Here is a 19,339-nt window from a genome sequence, read left to right as displayed (position 1 = left end):
TTTCTTATCCATTCCATTTTTTCATTTTCAAATTTCCAATTTTCTTTCCTCCGTATTTCATTTGCTTGCTTCAGTATTTTACTAATTTTTGTTCCTCTTTTTCTACCCCGCTTTTTATCCTTTTCTGTCCAGTTTATCCTCATTGTCTTCATGTTCTTTATCGTTATTTCTTCCTTCTCCCATTTCTTTCTTTTCTCTTTCGATATATTTTCCTGTCTCCCCGTTTCTTTGACTCGTTTCCTCTTTTTCTCGTTTATATCGTTTTGACTTTTTTCCTCTTTTCATGACCCGTGTTCTCTTTCATTCTGTAACGTTTCTTTTTTCGTTTTTCTTATTTTTATGCCAATTTTCATTTCCTCTTTTTTGCTCCGTTTTCTCTTTTTGATCCGTTTCTACCTTTCTCCTTTTTGTACCGTTTTCTTGATGTTTGCTCTCTCTGCTCTTTCCATTTTACCTCTTTTCTTCTCATTTGTCCTTTTGTTTTTTACTCTCCGTGATTACTGTTTAGTTCTGTCTTTTCTCATGTGAAAAACATGTTTTTTGTTATCTTCTTTCCCATTTTCTGTCTTTTTCCATTTCTTTTTTTGTCATGTTTGACTTTTTCTCGTTTGCGCTTTTGTTTTCGTCTGTTTTGTTTTTCTCTTTGGTATGTACTGCCTTTACTCCTTTTCTGTCACGTTCTGTTTTTCTTTTACATGTCATACCTTTTATATTCCATTTATTTTTTTCACCGTTTATTTTTGTTTTCGTTTCGTTTTCGTTCTTCTTTTTCTGTCCCATTTTCCCATTTCACGCTCCATCTTCTTTTATGTCCCGTTTGACCTCTTTTTCCGTTTTCTTTGTTTGTACGGGATTTCTTTTTTCTATTCCTTTCTATTTTTTGTTGTGCCTTCTTGTGTCTATTTCTTATTCTCTTTTCGAACTCTTTTTTCCTCATTTTCTCTCTCATTTTTTTGTCCGCTGTTTGCTCTTTCTCTATTCCTGAGTCCGAATTCCTCCTTTTCCTGAGTCCGAATTTTCTTCTGTTCTGTTTTTCGTCTTTTTTCCGTTTTGCCTTGTCTTCAGGCCCGATTGTCCTCTTTTTTATCATTTTCGACTTTTTGTTGTTTCCGGTTTCCGTCTTTTTCTATCTCGTTTTTCGTATGTTTCGTATTTATTCTTATTACATCTTGTTTTTACTCCTTTTTTGTCACGTTCCGTGTTTCGTTTTAATTTTTTATTTCTACCTGTTTTTTTTTGGGTTTTCTACTCTGTTTTTCCTATTTTTCTGTGCTCTTTTCTGCATTTTCTTGCCCCAGCATTTTATTCGTTTCTAATCCTTCTTTTCTACCTAGTTTTTTCTTCCTTTCTGTCCCTTTTTGTGGCTCTGTGCTACATCGTGGACTACATTTTTTATCAATTTTCGTTTCAGAATTTGGTACAGAATTAGACTAGATTCTGGACCAAAATTTGAACCTCATTTTCATCAGACCAGATTCGATTTTTGACCAGGTTTTGGATTAGATTTTACGCCCAAATTCTAGAACTGATCTGAACCACATTCTGGACATGCATAATATTCTGCATATTGCATAATATTTTGGACATTTTTGAACAAATTTTTGGAATAAATTCTGTACCTGGGCCAGATTGTGGACTTTGCCACGACTTTGGACCACAATTTTGGCCCAGATTCTAGAATTGGGCCAGATGAACAGAAATCAGGCTCTGGGCACATTGAGGAAGTCTGTAAGTCGAAGGCGAAATACGTATCTGTTAAGAATAAATATACGTAGTAGAAGTAAATTGGATAAGTTTTCTTTTTATTTAATTCCAGATTTTATGTTTTATTTTATTTTGTACTACGGTTTTTTTTATCAGTTTTTAAACTACCAACCAGACTTTGGATCAGGTTTTAAACCAGATTCTGTTCTGAACTAGACTACGGATCAAATTTTGTTCCAGATTTTGTAATAAATTTGAATTAGATTCCAGACCAGATTTTGGACCACCAGATTTTGTGATTTTTATTAGATTTGAGCCATATTTTGAACCAGATTCTTAACCTGAGCCACATGAATGGCCTCTATCAGATTTTAGACCACATTTTTTATCAAATTTGGACCAGGTTTTGGATATTATTTTGGACCTTTTGGCCATTTTTTGTTAGATTTTGAATCAATTGTAGGACCAGATTTTGAACCACATTGTGGGCCAAGACCAGATTCTGGAACACATTTTTTTGTTAGATTTTGGTCCAGGTTTTGGATCAATTTTTGGACCAGATTCTCAAACTAAGCCAGATTATAAACCAGATTTTGGACCACATTTTTTGTCAGATTTTGCACATGAAGCAAATTTTGGACCTGTACTATAACATGGATCACTTTTTTATTAGGTTTTCCATCAGATTCTATACCTGGTTCCAGACCCATAGCGTGACATTGAGGTGGCCTTAGTGAAACCCAGATTAGGCGCCCCCTCGTTTCGTAAATAAGTGTTCATTCGAACTTTATCAGTTTTAGAATTATACTGTCATACATGATTTGTCCAACTCCCTATACCCAGTGCTCTGCAGCACTCAAGAGTGTCTTACTGAGACCAAAGCCGTTTTTGGCACCCTTGGTGGGGGCTGGTCTGGATATTTATAGTTATTACAATAGTGACTCGATGAATTTTTATTATATTATATATTACTTTCTGATCGATTGATGCAAACATCTCCAAAATCTATTGTAAAACGGCTGAGTTATTGGCGTAACCACTCTTCGTTACATGTGCATTTATCGTACTTTTTATAGTAAACAAAAACGTAGCTCTCTGTTAGAAGTCTACTGATGTTAATTCATTTATTAAATGCATAAAATTAAGATTTCTCATCTAAAGTGTCGTTATCTATTTTACCGGTTTCACCAGAAAAAAAACCTTGAATAAAGCTCTCGTATCAAACCCATCTCATGCCAAACCTAGTTAATTACTTCTTTGATCCCAAAAAGCTTTCATGAAAGAATAAAACTCGTGATCCCCCGACTGACGTGACTGACGTCGTTTACGTAGTAATTTACGTTTAATCCTTACCGGTGTGTGCCGGCTTTCGTACGGGGTTGATGGGGGTTTCTATTCAAGACAGTTCTCAAACCGTGGTGTGCGTGGTGGAAGATTTTGTCGACATTTTGATTTTGGTGCATAGGTGATGGTATGTGCTTATGCTTTCCTTGGCACCATTGGAATATGTTTTGGAACGGACCGAACTTGAAAGTCGGAGCATTAATCCATTTCTACCGGTTCACAAAGCTGAGTAAGCTTGTTGCTGTGCTGCAGGACATGCAATCGTTTGATGCAGTTTCCGTTTAAGATGCTATCGTTTAGAGCTGGCTGTGCTCCCATTGGAAGTCGGGTGATTTTCCCATTCAAAAGCATTGTTGTTTTTGTCGTAAGAAACTGCTTGGTCGTGAATAAATCGAAAAATTCTTTAAAGATTATTTGTAGTTACAGGTACAGATTGTTGGTATGATACTAGAATACAAGCATAGCGGCAAATGTAATGCCAGTAAAATAGAAAAGGAATGATGCTATTAATCTAAAATGTAATCCGAGATCACCGAAGAAAATCAACGGGCAACGACAAATTAATTGCGCATTTTCCCTGTTCGTCTTTTATGTTCATTAGGTACTGCTGAATCGACAAATTGAAATGCTATTCTGCAGCCGCCACTGGCATTCGTTCGTTACTTTGATGCACACTGACGATTTTCTAAATATAATTCGATTAGGTATTCGTAATTTAAGTTGATTTGCGTTTTTATGTTGTCTATACGAATTGTTCAAACGGCTACTAACAACGTACCTACAACAAATCACTAAATTCCAATTAAATTCCTGTAAACAAACCATTACTGGCACTGGCATATGTCAAACGAGTGAAGTTAACTCGACCTTGCACCTTGCTATCGGACATAGAACCGCACTCGGGCTGTCACGAATGAATAATGACAGCGACCACAACCAGCCGTGTTCGAAAATAAATGAAAATATTCGTTCACCGCACCCCAACCAATGCTTTTCAATGCAGGATTTCCGTTCAGTCCTCTAGCGCCGCATACAGCCGCGCCAATCCGCCGTACTTCCGTCGCGTCGGGTTCATGCTGCTGACCTTCCGGGAAATTGAATCTCAAATATTTGCAATCCGCATTCTTTCGAAACTCTTACCAAGCGTGCTTTACGAAACGCCTTTAATTTTTTCCTTTTAGCACAAGCAACTGGAAAAAATCACTTCAAATGTCTTTGGGCGACAAGAAAATTTTCACCCGGGAAATTTTGCGCACCGGTTTCGGTTTGCCGCGATCGTTCCTTTTTTGTTCTATGTAGGTAAATTCATACACAATGTTCAAACTGAACAGCCAATTTTACTTTGTTCATAAAATTTGTTTTCGAATCTTTTTCCTGGGATTGTGTTGCCCCAGGCTATCTGCTGCGAACTGCTACACATTCTCAGCTCCATTTTGACGCGAACAAAGTTTCTTCGTTCGGTTGAAGGTTACTGTTTTGTTTGCTTTCGACAGAAACTTTCTGTAACTTCCGAAGAAAGAGATCAAACTTTTGCTTATGATAACTGTGGTTTGCGCTGGCCTTGACAACAGGTAGAACATCAAACTCTTCCAACATACAACTTTAATTACAAATCAATTTTGCTGTACTTCAATACTTTTGATGGAAGGACGGTAGGGGAAAGTAATAAAAAAAATTTCGAATGGTGGGGAAAGAGCGGAAAGGTGGAGGGGGGAGGTTAGTGGTAACTACGCTTAACAAGTAGTTGTTGTGACTCCTACCTTTTTTCCAATGCTGGAAGGTGCATGGGTCGAACCAAGCTATAATCTGAGATTATAACCGGATTCGTACCCACAACACCCGCCAGGGCATGTAGCTCGCAGATTGCAAATTGAGAGAATTTCTATCTAAAATATTTTTTCCGACTTTTTCAATTATTGCAGCATGTCCGAAACGCATCATAAAATTTTAAAATATGCAATTAATTGATCAAAAGTAGCAAATAGTACAATCGCCAGGTCAGTTTTTTCGGTCAGAAGTTCTTACACTCTAAATAACTGTTAGCAAATTCAAGTATGTTGCCGAAACAGGGAATGTACTGTATATATTATAAAACCAAATAAAGAGGAATGCGAGAAGTATTCCGTTTAATTTTACTAAAGTTACTAAAAAATGCGTTAAGATTGAATACAAAAAAAAACGGACGCACGAAAAATTCCCGGGCAAGAATTTCATATCTCGTTCGATATGCGATCAGAGTTCCCTGGAAGACTGTAAAATAAAAAAAGAAGGCGAACTTTCCGAAAGTTTGGCAAGCAACCTGCAGCTTCCGCCTGAAAGCTGACAGTTTTCGTAACCTTCGGAACCACGGGGCCGGGAAATTTATCAAAAGAAGTGCGTCAGGCAGAAATCCACCCGGTCCACCACCTGATAGCGAAAACTTTTTTTGCGTTAGATATTCTGCCAAATGTCTGCCCACCATCATCCATGAAATCTAGAAGAAATGCAACAACCGGTTTTGGCAGAAATTTCGCTTTTTTGTTTTGATTTTTTTCCCGGATTTTTGTTCGATTTCTGTGAGCCATGTCGTACAGGACCAGTCCAAAAATACATTCAGCTGATTTTTATTTTTTGCGTAATATTTTGATTATTTAAAAATATAGTAAAACAGTTTAATTTGATTTTTCCGTGTAAGCCTTTTGGAAGAAGTAAACCAAACTTTTTTATTCATACGACTTAATGTTATCAAATATAACTATATTATTTTGTAAACTTTCACTCATTTTATTGTTTTTGGGTTGAGTATAACTTTTATTACGCTTTTTCTTGTCTTTTCAGTATATTACGGAAATTTGAATTGGTATTTTTAATTCTCTTCGATGTTTCGACTATTTATTTAGTCTTTTTCGTGAATAGAATTGCCTCAATTCTATCTTGAAAAAGTTGATATGGAAACCTATAACAGAGATAATCAGGATATTTGACCAAAAATCCCAAATTTACCTTTAACGTCATGTGGTAAACTTACGTTGTTACTGAATACCGAAGTTTGTCTTCATAACCTAGATACAGTAACCTTGGTATAATTTGTTCGAGTTTTCGCTATTTAGGGTAGATGTACCAGTAACAGTGAGTGTACCAATAATAGTGGAAACTCGAAACATTTCATAATTTCAGCGGATTTCAAGATAATTTCAATTTTCTATTGTTAAATATATATTTGGTAATAGTTAAGATATACAGTTAAAATTTAATATGTTGGTTCAAAAATAACAAATTCCTTTTGAGCAGACCAATAAGGTGCCAAATAAATATTGCTAGGAATTCGTAACAATTCATAGCAATTTAACAAATCTACGCTATAGTCACTGCAAGCTTTACTAAGGGTGATTAATAAAATTCCACTATTATAGGCAAATTTTCCACTATTTGAGGAAGATTATCACAACTTTAGGAGCATGGACTAATGTCGAGAAAAGCAATATTTTAGATATATTAACCAGCAGAATGATATATTTTTTTATGTTTTTAAAGCCAACAAGAACATTGTGGTGCACCAACTATTTATATAAGAGGCTTATGTCTGTACCGAAAACCAGGTCTCTGACAGGATGTCATAAAAGGCTTATCGGTAATTAAAAACAGGCTCCTGACAGAACATCATGTTATCGTAGTAATGAGTTCTATGCTCGGTCACCTCACTGGTCGACTGTTGGACTGCTCGATTGCTCAACTGGTTGACTAGATTGCTCGACTGGACTGGTCAATTAGACTGCTCGATTTGATTGCTCGACTGGGCTGCTTAACTGAACTGCTCGACTGAACTGTTCGATTCGACTGCTCGACTCAACTGCTTGATTGGACAGATCGACTTGACTGCTTGACTGAACAGCTCGATTTAACTGCTCGAGTGGGCTACTCGACTTAACTACTCGATTCAACTGCTTGACCCATTTGCTTGACTTACTACTAGACACCCGACTGCTCGACTTAACTGCACGATTGAACTGCTCGACTGGACTGTTCGATTCGACTGCTCGACTGGACTGCTTGACTGGACAGAATGATTCATCTGCTCAACTAGACTGCTCGACTCAACTGTTCGATTCGACGCTCGACTCAACTGCTCGATTCTACTGCTTGATTCCACTGTTCGACTGCACTACTCGACTCAACTGCTCGACTTGACTACTCGAATTAACTGCTTGACTCAACTACTCGATTGCACTATGTGAATCGGCTGCTCGACTCAACTGCTCAACTCGATTGTTCGATTAAACTGCTCGACTAGACTGCTCGATTTGATTGCTCGACTCAGCTGACAGCTTGATTCAACAGCTCGACTAGACTGCTCGACTTAACTGCTCGACTGAACCACATGAGCCGATTGCTCGACTTAACTGTTTGATTCGACAGCTCGACTTAACTGCTCGACTGGACTACTCGTCTCAACTGTTCGACTTAACCGATTGACCCGACTGCTCGACTAAATCATTCGATTCGACTGCTCGACGCAAGTGCTCGACTTGACTACTCGATTCAACTGTTCGAGTGGACTACCCGGCTGGACTGCTCGACTTGACTCGACCTCTCGATTCAACTGCTCGACTCGACTGCTCGGCTCAACTGCTTGACGCCATTGCTTGATTCACTGCTCGACTCGCCTGCTCAACTCGATTGCTTATCGCGATATCACATGGTCGGTGTTAAATCAGACCGGACCAAGTCGCAAAATTTAAAAAAAATGAGTTGATGATAGCAAACGATCAAGAATTTTCTAAGCAACATTTTACTCTAATCAGACTACATAAATGTTGCAAACAGCCAGAAGTTTTTATTCAGTTAAATAAAATCCAATACGACCATAAAAACAACATTATGTACAACATCGTAGAGCTATATTATTCAATATAAGAACTCAAAGAACTAATACAAAGATTAACCATCTTCGCAAACATTGGTCGATGGAATGTATCCCCAGTTTTCTGAATTCTGAATAGACATTTATATTTTCCGGATCGTAAGATTCTGGCTCAACTAAAAGGGGAAAATTAGGGATGACTAAAAGACAAAATATTTTATATATTAGACATATTTATTTTATTTGTATAGTATAGAGTACAGCATTACATCCTTCAAAGGAATTTGAAGCTTCTCCTCTTTCTTTGAGTCCTTGACACAGGTTTGATTAATACGGTGGATTCCAACGCTGTTGCTGTCCATTTCATCCTTACTTTTTGAACCGATGAGTCCCCGTATTCCGTGAACTAAGCGTGGACGCACGGTACCTTGGGTCACTTTGGGAGGTGACGAGATAGAGGAGCCGCCCGTCACTTTGGGCAGCGACGAATCAGTAGCTGAGGCACCGTTAATATTTCGCTCCATCGATGATCCATAACAGGCCAGAACGCCGGGAAATCCAAGGAACAGTTTAGAAGCCGGCCGCATGTTTTATGAACTCAAATTTCAAACTTCAAGAATTTCAAATCAAAATTGGTAGTGACTATTGTCATAAGCGATAGAATCTTCGACTGACTTAAGCAGGGAACTGTGTTTCCCTTTTAAAGTTGGCCGTAGGTATGCTTTAAATTATTGGTAGGTAAACACCTTCACGAAAACCTATATTTGGTATTTTGTTTAGGTAATTTGTGTTTGTAGGTAGTGTATACATTATTTCAATTAACGGCATACTAACTAGGATCTACCTGAAAAGTGGTAGAAACGACTTCAAGAATTTGAAATAACTAACCCTAGATGAATAACGATCAAAATCAATTGAAATACTTGTTGATTTCTGGCCGCCCAAATAGCTCCGAGGATACTGGTCAGCCGTTGTATAGTCGAATCTCAGCTGAATGGTGCTGCTTCGACTGGACCAGCTGTCACTATGCAAATTCAGCCAAACAGTGGTACAACGACAATGGTGTTACTGTGGTTCCCAAGTAGTTCCCCCCCAGATAACCAAGACAGTAGACAATAATGATGACGTCTGTAGAGAAACCAAGGCAAATTACAAAATTATAACTAAATTATAGTTTTTTCTTTTTTACATATTCTGAACCATTGATGAACATAACAGCCTAGTCATAAATTTATTATACGTTCCTGATTGAGTTATCGATAATTTATCAAATTGATTACCAACAAAACCTTTATGAGTAATAAAACAGTATCTAAATTCCGCTTGTGACCGGTAATTACTAATGCTCTCTCTGTTACAGGGTAACATCAAACCCGCAGGTAGAAATAATTAAGATTTTCAATTATTCAACACCGGCCACTGAATGGCTGTCAGTTCGCATCCGTGGCTGAAACATTGATTATGCTGCTGCTGCTTCTTCTGCTGCTACCGGTCGGTCGGTTCACTGTTTGGTATGAAATCTCATCAACCAGAACCGAGCCTAATTGAAAACAGTACACAATAATAAATTGCAAAATTTGCCTTTTCAGAATCTTCAATCAGTACGATGTGCGGTGGTGCACGTAGTTAAAAGCAAAGCAAGGTCCTGCGCGCTACATTCCTTCGGAATTTTATTTTCTGATTTTTTGTTAGGCGGACTTTGCGGTCTGTCGGGTTAGCGTACAGAACAATTTCGGGTCTCTCTTTTCCGGTTGAGATTCGAACATACGACCAGTGTCGTACCTCGAGACCAAGTGGAAGGCTACGTGGTTGAAAGGTGCCAACATCGCGCACGTGACTTCGCATCTATCAATCCCTGAAAATCAAATTTGAAAGCTGAACGAATTTTGGTGAGCAAGCGACGGCAAACGTAGAGGAACCAAACTTTTCGACCAATGAAACAAATATACAACTGATTTGTGAACTGATGCTCATCTGCTCGTAGCAATTCGATGTTGCCGTTCAACAGTTGCCTCGCAGATATTCAGCATTTGAAGATTTGTTTCATTTCAGAAACAGCATTTGAATTTATATTGTATTTCCACAATATACAACTATTCTGAAGATAATATGGTTTTCTCTCGGGCGCAAATTTGAACTGCGAAAACTAAACATACGGGAGAGGAATTCATTATTGTCTATTGGATCGATAGTTGTATTATAAAGCCAAGGATTGAACCTCGTTAGGATAACAAATGAAAGCTGTGTAAGATGTGCTGCATTTCACATGAAAATAATTCCAGATTACATTACAGTGACATAATATGATCAGAATTTGCTCTAAAATTTAATGACCGTTACTATAATAGAGCGAACTTCATTTGACGCTAGTCTTTTCTTTGCATGAACGAATTTCATGAATGTCTCATCTAGTTATATATAAGATTCATGTTGTCTGGAATCCTAAGAATTACTAAGACAATTTCAGAACCAAATATGATGGTTTTCAAATGAAACACAGCGTCAAGGTTGAAGCTTGTTCGTTAGGCAACTTTGTACGCTTTCAAATTACAGGTCCACTAATTGGAACCTCTTTTAACTGAACGGATATCTGGTTGACCTATCTGGTTGTTTGTGGCGTCGAAATTATACAATCCCAGGAGAATTCGAATCAAATGACTTTTACTAATAGTTGGGTATCACAATTCCACAAACTAATAATTAAGAAAAATCATCTAAACCGGAAAGTTACCAAATGGTAGTTCGAAAACTTGCTCTGACACAGTGTCACAGTGGTTTTTGCTTCTTGTTGGTGTTCCATGTCAACCTAGGTAATATATCTTTCCCCGGCACGACAGCCGCCTCGACGATGGGTTAATGTTTTCCTTTGAAATACGATGCAAGCAGGCAAATGTGCCCCGGTATCGGTTGGCAGTGATTTATGGTGCTTTAATGTTCCGGCCTTGTTGCGGTATTTTGTCCATGAACCAAACGTTAAATGTTGCTGTGATGGGGGAGCATAACGTGTATAATGATAATCATTATCACACCGATTAATCCAATTAAATGTTTCTTTACGTTCCACTTTTATCGATCTTGAAAATGCGCGCTTCGGCGAGCTGTGATTTTTATTATCAAAGTTTAATGTTGCATTAAAACGCTGGACCCGAGAAACTATTGTATTCGTAATAAAAATTTAAAATAAAATTTCAACAACCAGCTTCAGTGTTATGATTTGTCACTTAAAGCAAACGTCATAAACTTTTTCCGATGGCCTATCACTCTATTATTATACTTATCTGAAGTTTTTGGAGCGTCTCTGTAATTAAATAAAAGAAGAAAACTTTTTCTAAATTAAATTTTACTATTTACATTTTACCGCGACAGATACGTATTTCGCCTACGCTTGCAGGCTTCATCAGTGTCTGTTTTCGAACTGTCGTATCTGTCGCGGAAAAATATAAATACCAAGTAAAATTTAATTTGGAAAAAGTTTTCTTCTTTTCTTTAATTTCAGGTTGTGTGGACACTTCAAAAACTTCAGTCAACAGTTCAAGCTCAATTTCAACTCCGATTTCAAGTCTAATTTTTTGTATGGTTTCAAGTCCAATTGGAAGTAAAACTTGAAGTTATAATATTTGAAATTCAAGTCTAGTCTAATTTTAAACCCAACTTCCAATTCACTTTGAAATTAAGTTATGCTTCAAGTTTAAATTGGTCCAAATTTAAAACCAGTCTCATATCCAATTTAAGGAAAATTGCAACTTCAATTTCGAGTTTAATTTTAACTGAAATTTCGCCCAACCGCCTGTTAGTTTTGAAGTACTTTAATACCTAGCCGCAAAATCTGTCGATAAAGAAGGATCAAATTTTAAAGACATTTATCTGCTGCTTTTTGTCAAATTAAATTTCATGTACGATTTCAAGCATAATTTCCAGCAATTTCAAGTCTATTTGATGTCTAATGTGACTGACCAGTGTCAGTTTTAGTTCCGATTTCATGTCAGCTTACAAGTAAAACTTCGTGTCTAATTTCATATTCAATCTCAAGCCCCAATTCAAGTCCAATTTTAAGTTGTTCAATTTCACGTAAAATTTCAAGTACGGTTGGAAGTAAAATACACTCAACACGTCCGAATTTCCGAAAATTCCGAAATTCGCGTAAAAAAACCACGTAAATTCTGAAAATCGCATAAAAAACCGCGTAAATTCTGAAAACCGCGTAAATTCCAAAATTCGCGTAAAACAAATCAAAATTTCGTGTAAAAAAAACTGTGGATTTCAACACTACGCGAAAAAATAGACGTTTTGTGCACACCCGCGTAAATTCCGAAAGTCGCGTAAAAAATCGCCTGAATTCCGAAAACCGCGTAAAAAAAACCCGCGTAAATTCCGAAATTCGCGTAAAACTAATCGCGTAAAAAGCGACTTCAGTGTATCAAGTACAATCTCAAGTCCTATTTTAAGTCCAATACCATGTCTGATTTCAAGTTCAACTTACACTCTAAATATCAAGTTCAATTTTAAGTGAGTTTTTAATTTTTTTAACATCCGGTTTTCTGGCATTGTTTCGTTTCGAATCATCGTTTCGTTTTTTTCAGCGGTTTGTTCTTATTTTTTATCGTCTTTTGTAGCGTTTTTGGTTTGATGGTTTGGTCTCGAGGTATGCTGATCTAACAAGCCAGTCGTCGTATGCGTATCTCTGGGATCTGGGATAGGCTGTTGAGTCAATAGGATCTTAACACTAGCTCCGCAATTGTCTTGTATTCTAATAGCTGGCTGCCAAGTCTGTCGTATAAAAACAGAAAGTCAAGTTTTGATAAAGGTATGTGGCACCTAGACTTTGCTTTGCTTTTTTATGATGTTTTTTAGTCGTGCTTTCGTCGCCTTTTCGTCATTAATCTGTTGTCTTTTCTTTATATTCGTCGTCTTTTTGTCATCTTTGTCGTTTTTAGTATTTTTGTCGCTTTTCTCGGTGGTTTTTAGCCGCCTTTTTACGAGTATTTTCGTTGTGGTTGTGTCATCTTTGCATCGTTTATTGTCGCCGTTTGCCATTTATTTTTTGTATTTTTCGTTACCTTTTTACCATTTTCGTCGTCCTGTTTGGAATGGTCAAAATAATTGCATGAAGGCGAATATAAAATGCATTGAGCGCATACAGTTTTACCCCTGGTAGTATTCTTTTATCTGTCAGCCCATGGACATGACAACTGAACTGCTGACAGTGTTTGTCTTTTTCAGTTCTCAGCTTAACTAGCTAATCAGTCAATTTTCTCACTGTTGATTGATATTTAAGATCTCAAAGTATAGTTTTTTGAACTGATTGCTTTTTAAAAGCAACCAAAACCTGGTTGAAGGGGATTAAGTAAAATTTCGGAGCAAAAAAGCAAAGTTTTGGGCTTAGACGTCCTTCTATGATTTGGCTCTTGCTTTTCGATAGACTTCGCCGCCAGCTGTTAGAGTACAGGACAATTACGGGGCCTCTTGCAACGATCCTTCTGACTCTATCTAGCCAGCACCACCTAGCCGAGATTCGAGCATACGACGACCGGCTTGTTAGACAAGCATCGTACTTTGAAACTAACTGGGCGGTTAAAGCTTCGGATCAAGGTCTATAATGAGCAATGTTTGCCGTTGTCGACAGTTCAAAATGAATGAATGATTCACATTTGATTTCATTCACTATTATCGAGAATAAATGAATGTAATGAACAACACGAACATGAACGCGAGTAATTCACGCGAATCTTTGGTTTAAGGTTCAGGCTTCAAAACAAGAAAAGTGTCTCCTTTATCGTGTTTTTGACGTAGGACTACGTCTTTGTTTACTATACTTGGACTGGGTAGCACTTCGTGAAAACGAAAATAGAAGTGTAACGTTGGAATGAAAGATTTCAAATGCTAATAACTACCAAACTACTGAACGAAACTGAACAATTTATATGTCGTTGTATAGATAAAATGACCACCAATTTTATGGGGGGATAAGAGAGCAATTTTAAGGAGGGCGTAAGAGGGGCGGGGGCTCTTATACAAATGAGACACAAATTTCCTTAAAACTCGATAACTAATCAAGCAAATGGAACCAAAGACCCCTTTCCTTTCTAAGAGGGGAGAGGGGGGCTTCCATACAAATAAAATACAAATTTCTTCATAACTCTAGAACTAATCAAGCAAATGGAACCATTTGGCATGTGGGGTTTTTGGAGGCAGGATTTTTTCTATGGTGAATTAGGACCATTGCCTTCTTTGAGATCCCATAGAAATATAATACAAATTTCCTCATAACTCCAGTACTTATCAAGCAAATGGAACCAAATTTAGCATGTGGGGGTTTTTGGAGGCATGAATTTATTTTATGATAGTTTGAGACCCACAGGAGTGAGGGGATAGGAGGATAAGGATTCTCATATAAATAAAACAGAAATTTTTGCGTATGTGCCATATTTTCTGCTATGTAACAAGCGGTAAGCTGTGAAAGTAAACTAGTAAACGGCACTAATTTACGTGCCTGTTGCCATTCATGTCAAAAGAGAAGGACATTCGAATGGCTCGTCATATTTGCGATGAACGTGCTTTGGCTTTAATGTTATTTGTAGCCAATGGCCCTTTTAAAGGCCACAAGCGAGTTAAAGTAAGATTATTGAAACATGTCAAGCTAAGCATAATCATATTTATTAGAATAATCAGTGGGCTGGTTCTTCATTACTATTTAAACCTTTATGCTGCACACAAGTGGGTTTTAAAAGAAATCTCTATGCCTCAATGATGGCAGGCGTTGTACTTATAAACCCCCGTCCACGTATTTTCAAAGCCACCATTGTATTCAATAAAGAATTGAATCTGAATATTTCGCTCCTCTTTTAAACATTCACTTAAACAATGGTACTCACAGATCCTTATAAACATTCATATGTCAGAAATGCAGTTTACATTAGTCTTTAATCGAATGATCTGACATAGTCCTACGTCACCCTTTCGAACAACCTTTAGGGCTGTATACCTTGTTGTTTTTTTTTCGTTTGTCTGCTATCGTCTTTCTATCATATATTCGTCATTTTCGTCGTTTTTACATATTTAGTCACCTTTGCGACATTATATAAAAAGGGCCTATGTGCAAATGAGGGATTCTCTTTGTGTCTCCTCTCTTGCGTTTACCACGGCGCCATGAATGCATTACAATTACAACACATGAGAATCATTACAATGAGAATCTCTCATTTGCTCATAGGCCCTTTTCACATGTTGCTTTTGATTTAAATGCTTGTAAGTCGTTTATTTTTTGCTTCATTTTTGTTATTTACGTCGTGTTTATGTCGTCTTTCGTTGGTTTTTCGACATTTATTATATTTTCGATAGCTCGTCATAATTTTTTTATTATCTTTTAATCGCATTTTCATTCTTTTTGCGCCTTTTTTTTGTCGTCTCTTCGTTGTCTTTTCGTATTTATTTCGTATCGTTTTTTGTCGCCTTTAGGTTGTGTTTTTTGAAAGCTAAAGTGTTCAAAAGTTTTGAAAACTAATAAAGCTTATTAACGTAAATAGGACAAGGATTCCAGCTACTTGCTTATAGAGATCAACCTTTCTCACATGACAGAAGTAAAGGATTTTACTAACCTGAAAGTGGAGAATACAAGTTCGATTTGAGCATGGTAGCATTAACGTAAATTTTTCCAGTTTTAATTCACTACTAATTAGAGTAACCCCTCTTTACAATTCTATTCGCTTTTTTTTCTCCCAGAAGAACTCTATAAAAGACACATATTCATGCCGGAATATTATTCATTGTATGGAGCGTACTCGTAATTTTAGTAAAACTTAAAGAAATTTTCAACCGTAAAGCTTATGAATCCTGAGTCCAAGTTCAAGTCCAAATTAAAATTAAAATTTTTATCCCACTTCTAATCGAATGTCTAATATGAAGTCCAACTTTAAGTCTTATTTCAAATTCAATGTTAAGCCCATTGGTGTAAACCCAGGCTAGGGCACCTATCCTGCGTTCTACATAAAATTTATAGTTAAAACAATACGCATAGTGTTAGCGGGAAGTTAACATGCTTTTGACACGTCCCTTCAAAAGCTTCTGTCTGGGTACGCTAGTGAGTAGAGCATAACCCTTGTATTAGATTGATGTATTGATGAAATTGATGAAAACAATCATTATGTTTTTTATTTTCATAATCTGCAGTCAGGGTTGCCACATGCACAGATTATTCTGTTTAGCAGATATTTGAAAGAAATCGCCTGTACAGAATCTGTATGCATAGAATACAGATTTTCGCCAAATTACACAGATTAAACAGATTTTTGAGCTTTTACATGAGAGTAAAAGAGACGGAAATAGTAAGCAAACTGATTCTCTATCTCTTTCACTCTCATTGTTTTGTATTATACAGATTTTTGCACAGATATTCTTCCTTGCCGTACAGATTGTCTGATTTTTCCAACAAAAAACACAGAATTATATGTGGCATCCCTGTCTGCAGTAGGCATAATTTGCTACTGGCATAATTTGGTTGAGGATAGACAGCCATTCTTCGTTACATTGTTTATGCCTGATATTTTTCTCAAGTACTTTTTGCTTCTCTCTTCTAAACGCATTTTCGTAAGCCAAAGTGAAGTCTCCTGCTAAGATCAATATTTTGCGTATTGAAATGTCCCGTTTGAGCTATTGGTATCATGAACGTTTATCGCAAATAAAAATTGAGATACTAACCCGATCGGTAGATGGATTGTACGCATGCCTTTAGAATATGGAGTTATTCTGATTTAATATCATTAAGAATTATATGCCGCCATCTAGACATCAAAATAGCTAAACTCCTTTTACGATTTCTGGAAACAGTGGCAGTACCTTAGTATTATTCTTAGTATGACTCTTGTCAGGATAAATGACTTCCAGGAGATGAGCCAATAAAATAAGTAATAAAATAGGAAGGATATTAAATATGTCTCTTCCCCCGTCCATCGTATTCAACCACCGAATGAGAAGTTTAATCTAACTGGTTTTCTAATGGGATGACAAGACTGTACAGGTACATGCTACTTACATGGCAGTGCACGTGACGTTGTTCTTCCGTTAGGATGTTAGTCGCTACCGTACGAAGGCTACCGTTATAACAAATTAATTAATGCCTGACCTTATTATAAAGGTGAATTCATATGAACGAAGCCTAACAGACGGACGACATTACGTGCAATGACTTGTAAGTAGCAAGTGCCTGTGCAGTTTTGTCGTCCCGTTAGAAAATTAGTTAGATTAAACTTTTTATTCAGTTTTTGACTACCATAGGCGGCACAAGAGGCACAATTTGTCCAAAAAAGCTTACTACGCTAGTGTACGTAAAGTTTGAAATGCGTCGCGCGCCTGATAATGGGGCTGTAGATTAGTAGTTTCCTTTTTACCCAGTTCGCAGTGGTTCGAAGGTTCATCAATATCTGCGAATCACAGTTTGTGGGAAAAATTGGTTCGAATCCGGTTAAAATTGGCTCTTATTATAGCTTGGGCCTTATCCCATTCTGTTTTGGATACTATAAACAGATTTGATTTGATTACTTTCTTCTACCGTTCCCTTCGTCTATTGGAGACTACTGTTATAAAAAATTAAAAAAAGATGGCATATATAGAGACAGACCTTACAGACCTAACGCAGAGACAGATCGAAAATCGATTAAGAATTAATCCTAAAACAGGGATTTTAATCAACATTCATGTTATATAAATTGTCTGCCTCAATCAAACCATAAACGCTAGACGTGCTGATTGATTCCCGCGAATTCATCGATAACTAAGTTTCGCAATATTTACACTGCTGCTTTATTCGATATGTAACGGCAATCAGAGCTCGACGGCCAGAACTTGATCTCGAAGGATGGCAACAACAATGCAAAGCAAAGGATACACCTACAAGTAATACGGTGAAAGCTCGTTAGCCATGATGAACGCATTTCTAGGAAGCAGCAATCTCAACGATAATTTGAAGCATCCTAGTTACTTAGTATCAACCATGCTATTATCTTGTGTTGCTAGCGAGTGGGAGGCTATTCCTTAAACTTCCATTACACATTCTAGGAACAAGCTGTATAATGATGTACAGATGGAAAGATGAGCCACAATTGTCCGTAAGGCAAAAACAGACTTTGTACTTGATCCGACGGATAATGCTCATTGTGCGTAGAAAAACACTTACTTTGAAATTTTTAAGTATAATGAAATCATCGTAGAAATAAAACAATTATAAAAAAAAGATTTTGCTATCGGAAGTTTACAAACAATCAAATCCCATTACTTGAACTTTTAAAAACATCATTTTTCAACGTTCATTGTTCGCCAGCCGTGTAATAAATAAGGATGATTCTGCATTTCAAAACACCAATCCGACTCAAAAGAATAATTGATTGGAAAATGAATGATTCTTCGAACGATTGAGTTTTCCGTACTTGATACTAAGTTTACAAGTGCATCTAGCATTTCCGATAGAAGAAATTGTGTTCCTGTCCCTACTCTGCTGTATGGTCATGTACGTCTTCAAGCAGAGAGTAAACAAGACTCTTTAGAATCAATTAGGATCCGGCAATTTCTGTCATCTTTGTTTCACTCATAAGCTCCATTGAGCAAACAACTATCATCGGTTATCTGTTCGATTTTTCTTCCTTCTCTACTGTTTTCCAAGCGGAAAAATACATGCAGCATAGTCCGGATAGCGTCGTCGCTCTTGCGTGTATGGGAAGCCGCTGCACGGATACTCTAGCTGCCAGCAGGCACTACACTGGCTCTGCTAGCTAGCTGCTGACATATGTACCCGAGTAGTGATCTCCTCTTTAGAAAGAAAAAGCAGGTCAATGAGGCTAATTTGCTACTAGTGCTGAAAGGATCGAGATTTTTGACCTACCTTGTACGGCTTTTTGTTATCCTCCTCCATTTTAGTGCGATGAGTTGTTTTGGTTCACTATCGCTCACTCACGGACAAGAACAAAACAAAACGCTTTGTCTGAATCAAGCTGCTTTTGTGTAAGCTTTTTCTTGACACTTAGTCGCCGTATCACTTCACACTGAGCTGAATTGGGACAACACTGCACACCTTTTCACTTTCGATGCACTCGCCGGAATGATCTAAGCAGGGCAAAGATTACCCAAATTATATTCCCCTTTTTATTCTGCTGGCAGGCCAAGCCAAGCGACGATTTGGACACTTCACCGCCGAATACACAACGCGACCGAACAGAACCCTTGCGAGATGGGTAATAAAAATGTTGAAGTTTGATTCAGTAGACTCCACCTAAATCAATGTGAGCACGAGAACTAGAACGAATCGAAGAGAGCGAAGGAACTGAAGGAGAGAGATTACTCATTTCTCACTCAACGTGTTTTTTGCAACATACTTTCTCAGTTTCTGTCCATGGAACCAACACACACCCATATCGCAAAGGGGTGGTTGGTGGTTTGTTATCATGGGAGAGTGACAGCTCATGA

General features: G+C 37.4%; 1 protein-coding gene across 1 annotated transcript in view; it reads right to left on the bottom strand.

Annotated features, from left to right (window-relative positions):
• LOC128734191 (uncharacterized) overlaps positions 1 to 19,066 on the bottom strand; it is an 86,416-nt gene extending 67,350 nt beyond the window's left edge. The window contains exon 1 of the mRNA XM_053828250.1: positions 18,759 to 19,066. Coding sequence (XP_053684225.1) covers positions 18,759 to 18,788 — 30 coding nt within the window. The 5' untranslated portion in view covers positions 18,789 to 19,066. The remainder of the gene's footprint in view (positions 1 to 18,758) is intronic.
• Between the last annotated feature and the right edge of the window lie 273 nt (positions 19,067 to 19,339).

Source organism: Sabethes cyaneus, chromosome 2 (genome assembly GCF_943734655.1).
Source record: "Sabethes cyaneus chromosome 2, idSabCyanKW18_F2, whole genome shotgun sequence".
NCBI lineage: Eukaryota > Metazoa > Arthropoda > Insecta > Diptera > Culicidae > Sabethes > Sabethes cyaneus.
This window is presented reverse-complemented; position numbering and strand designations above follow the sequence as displayed.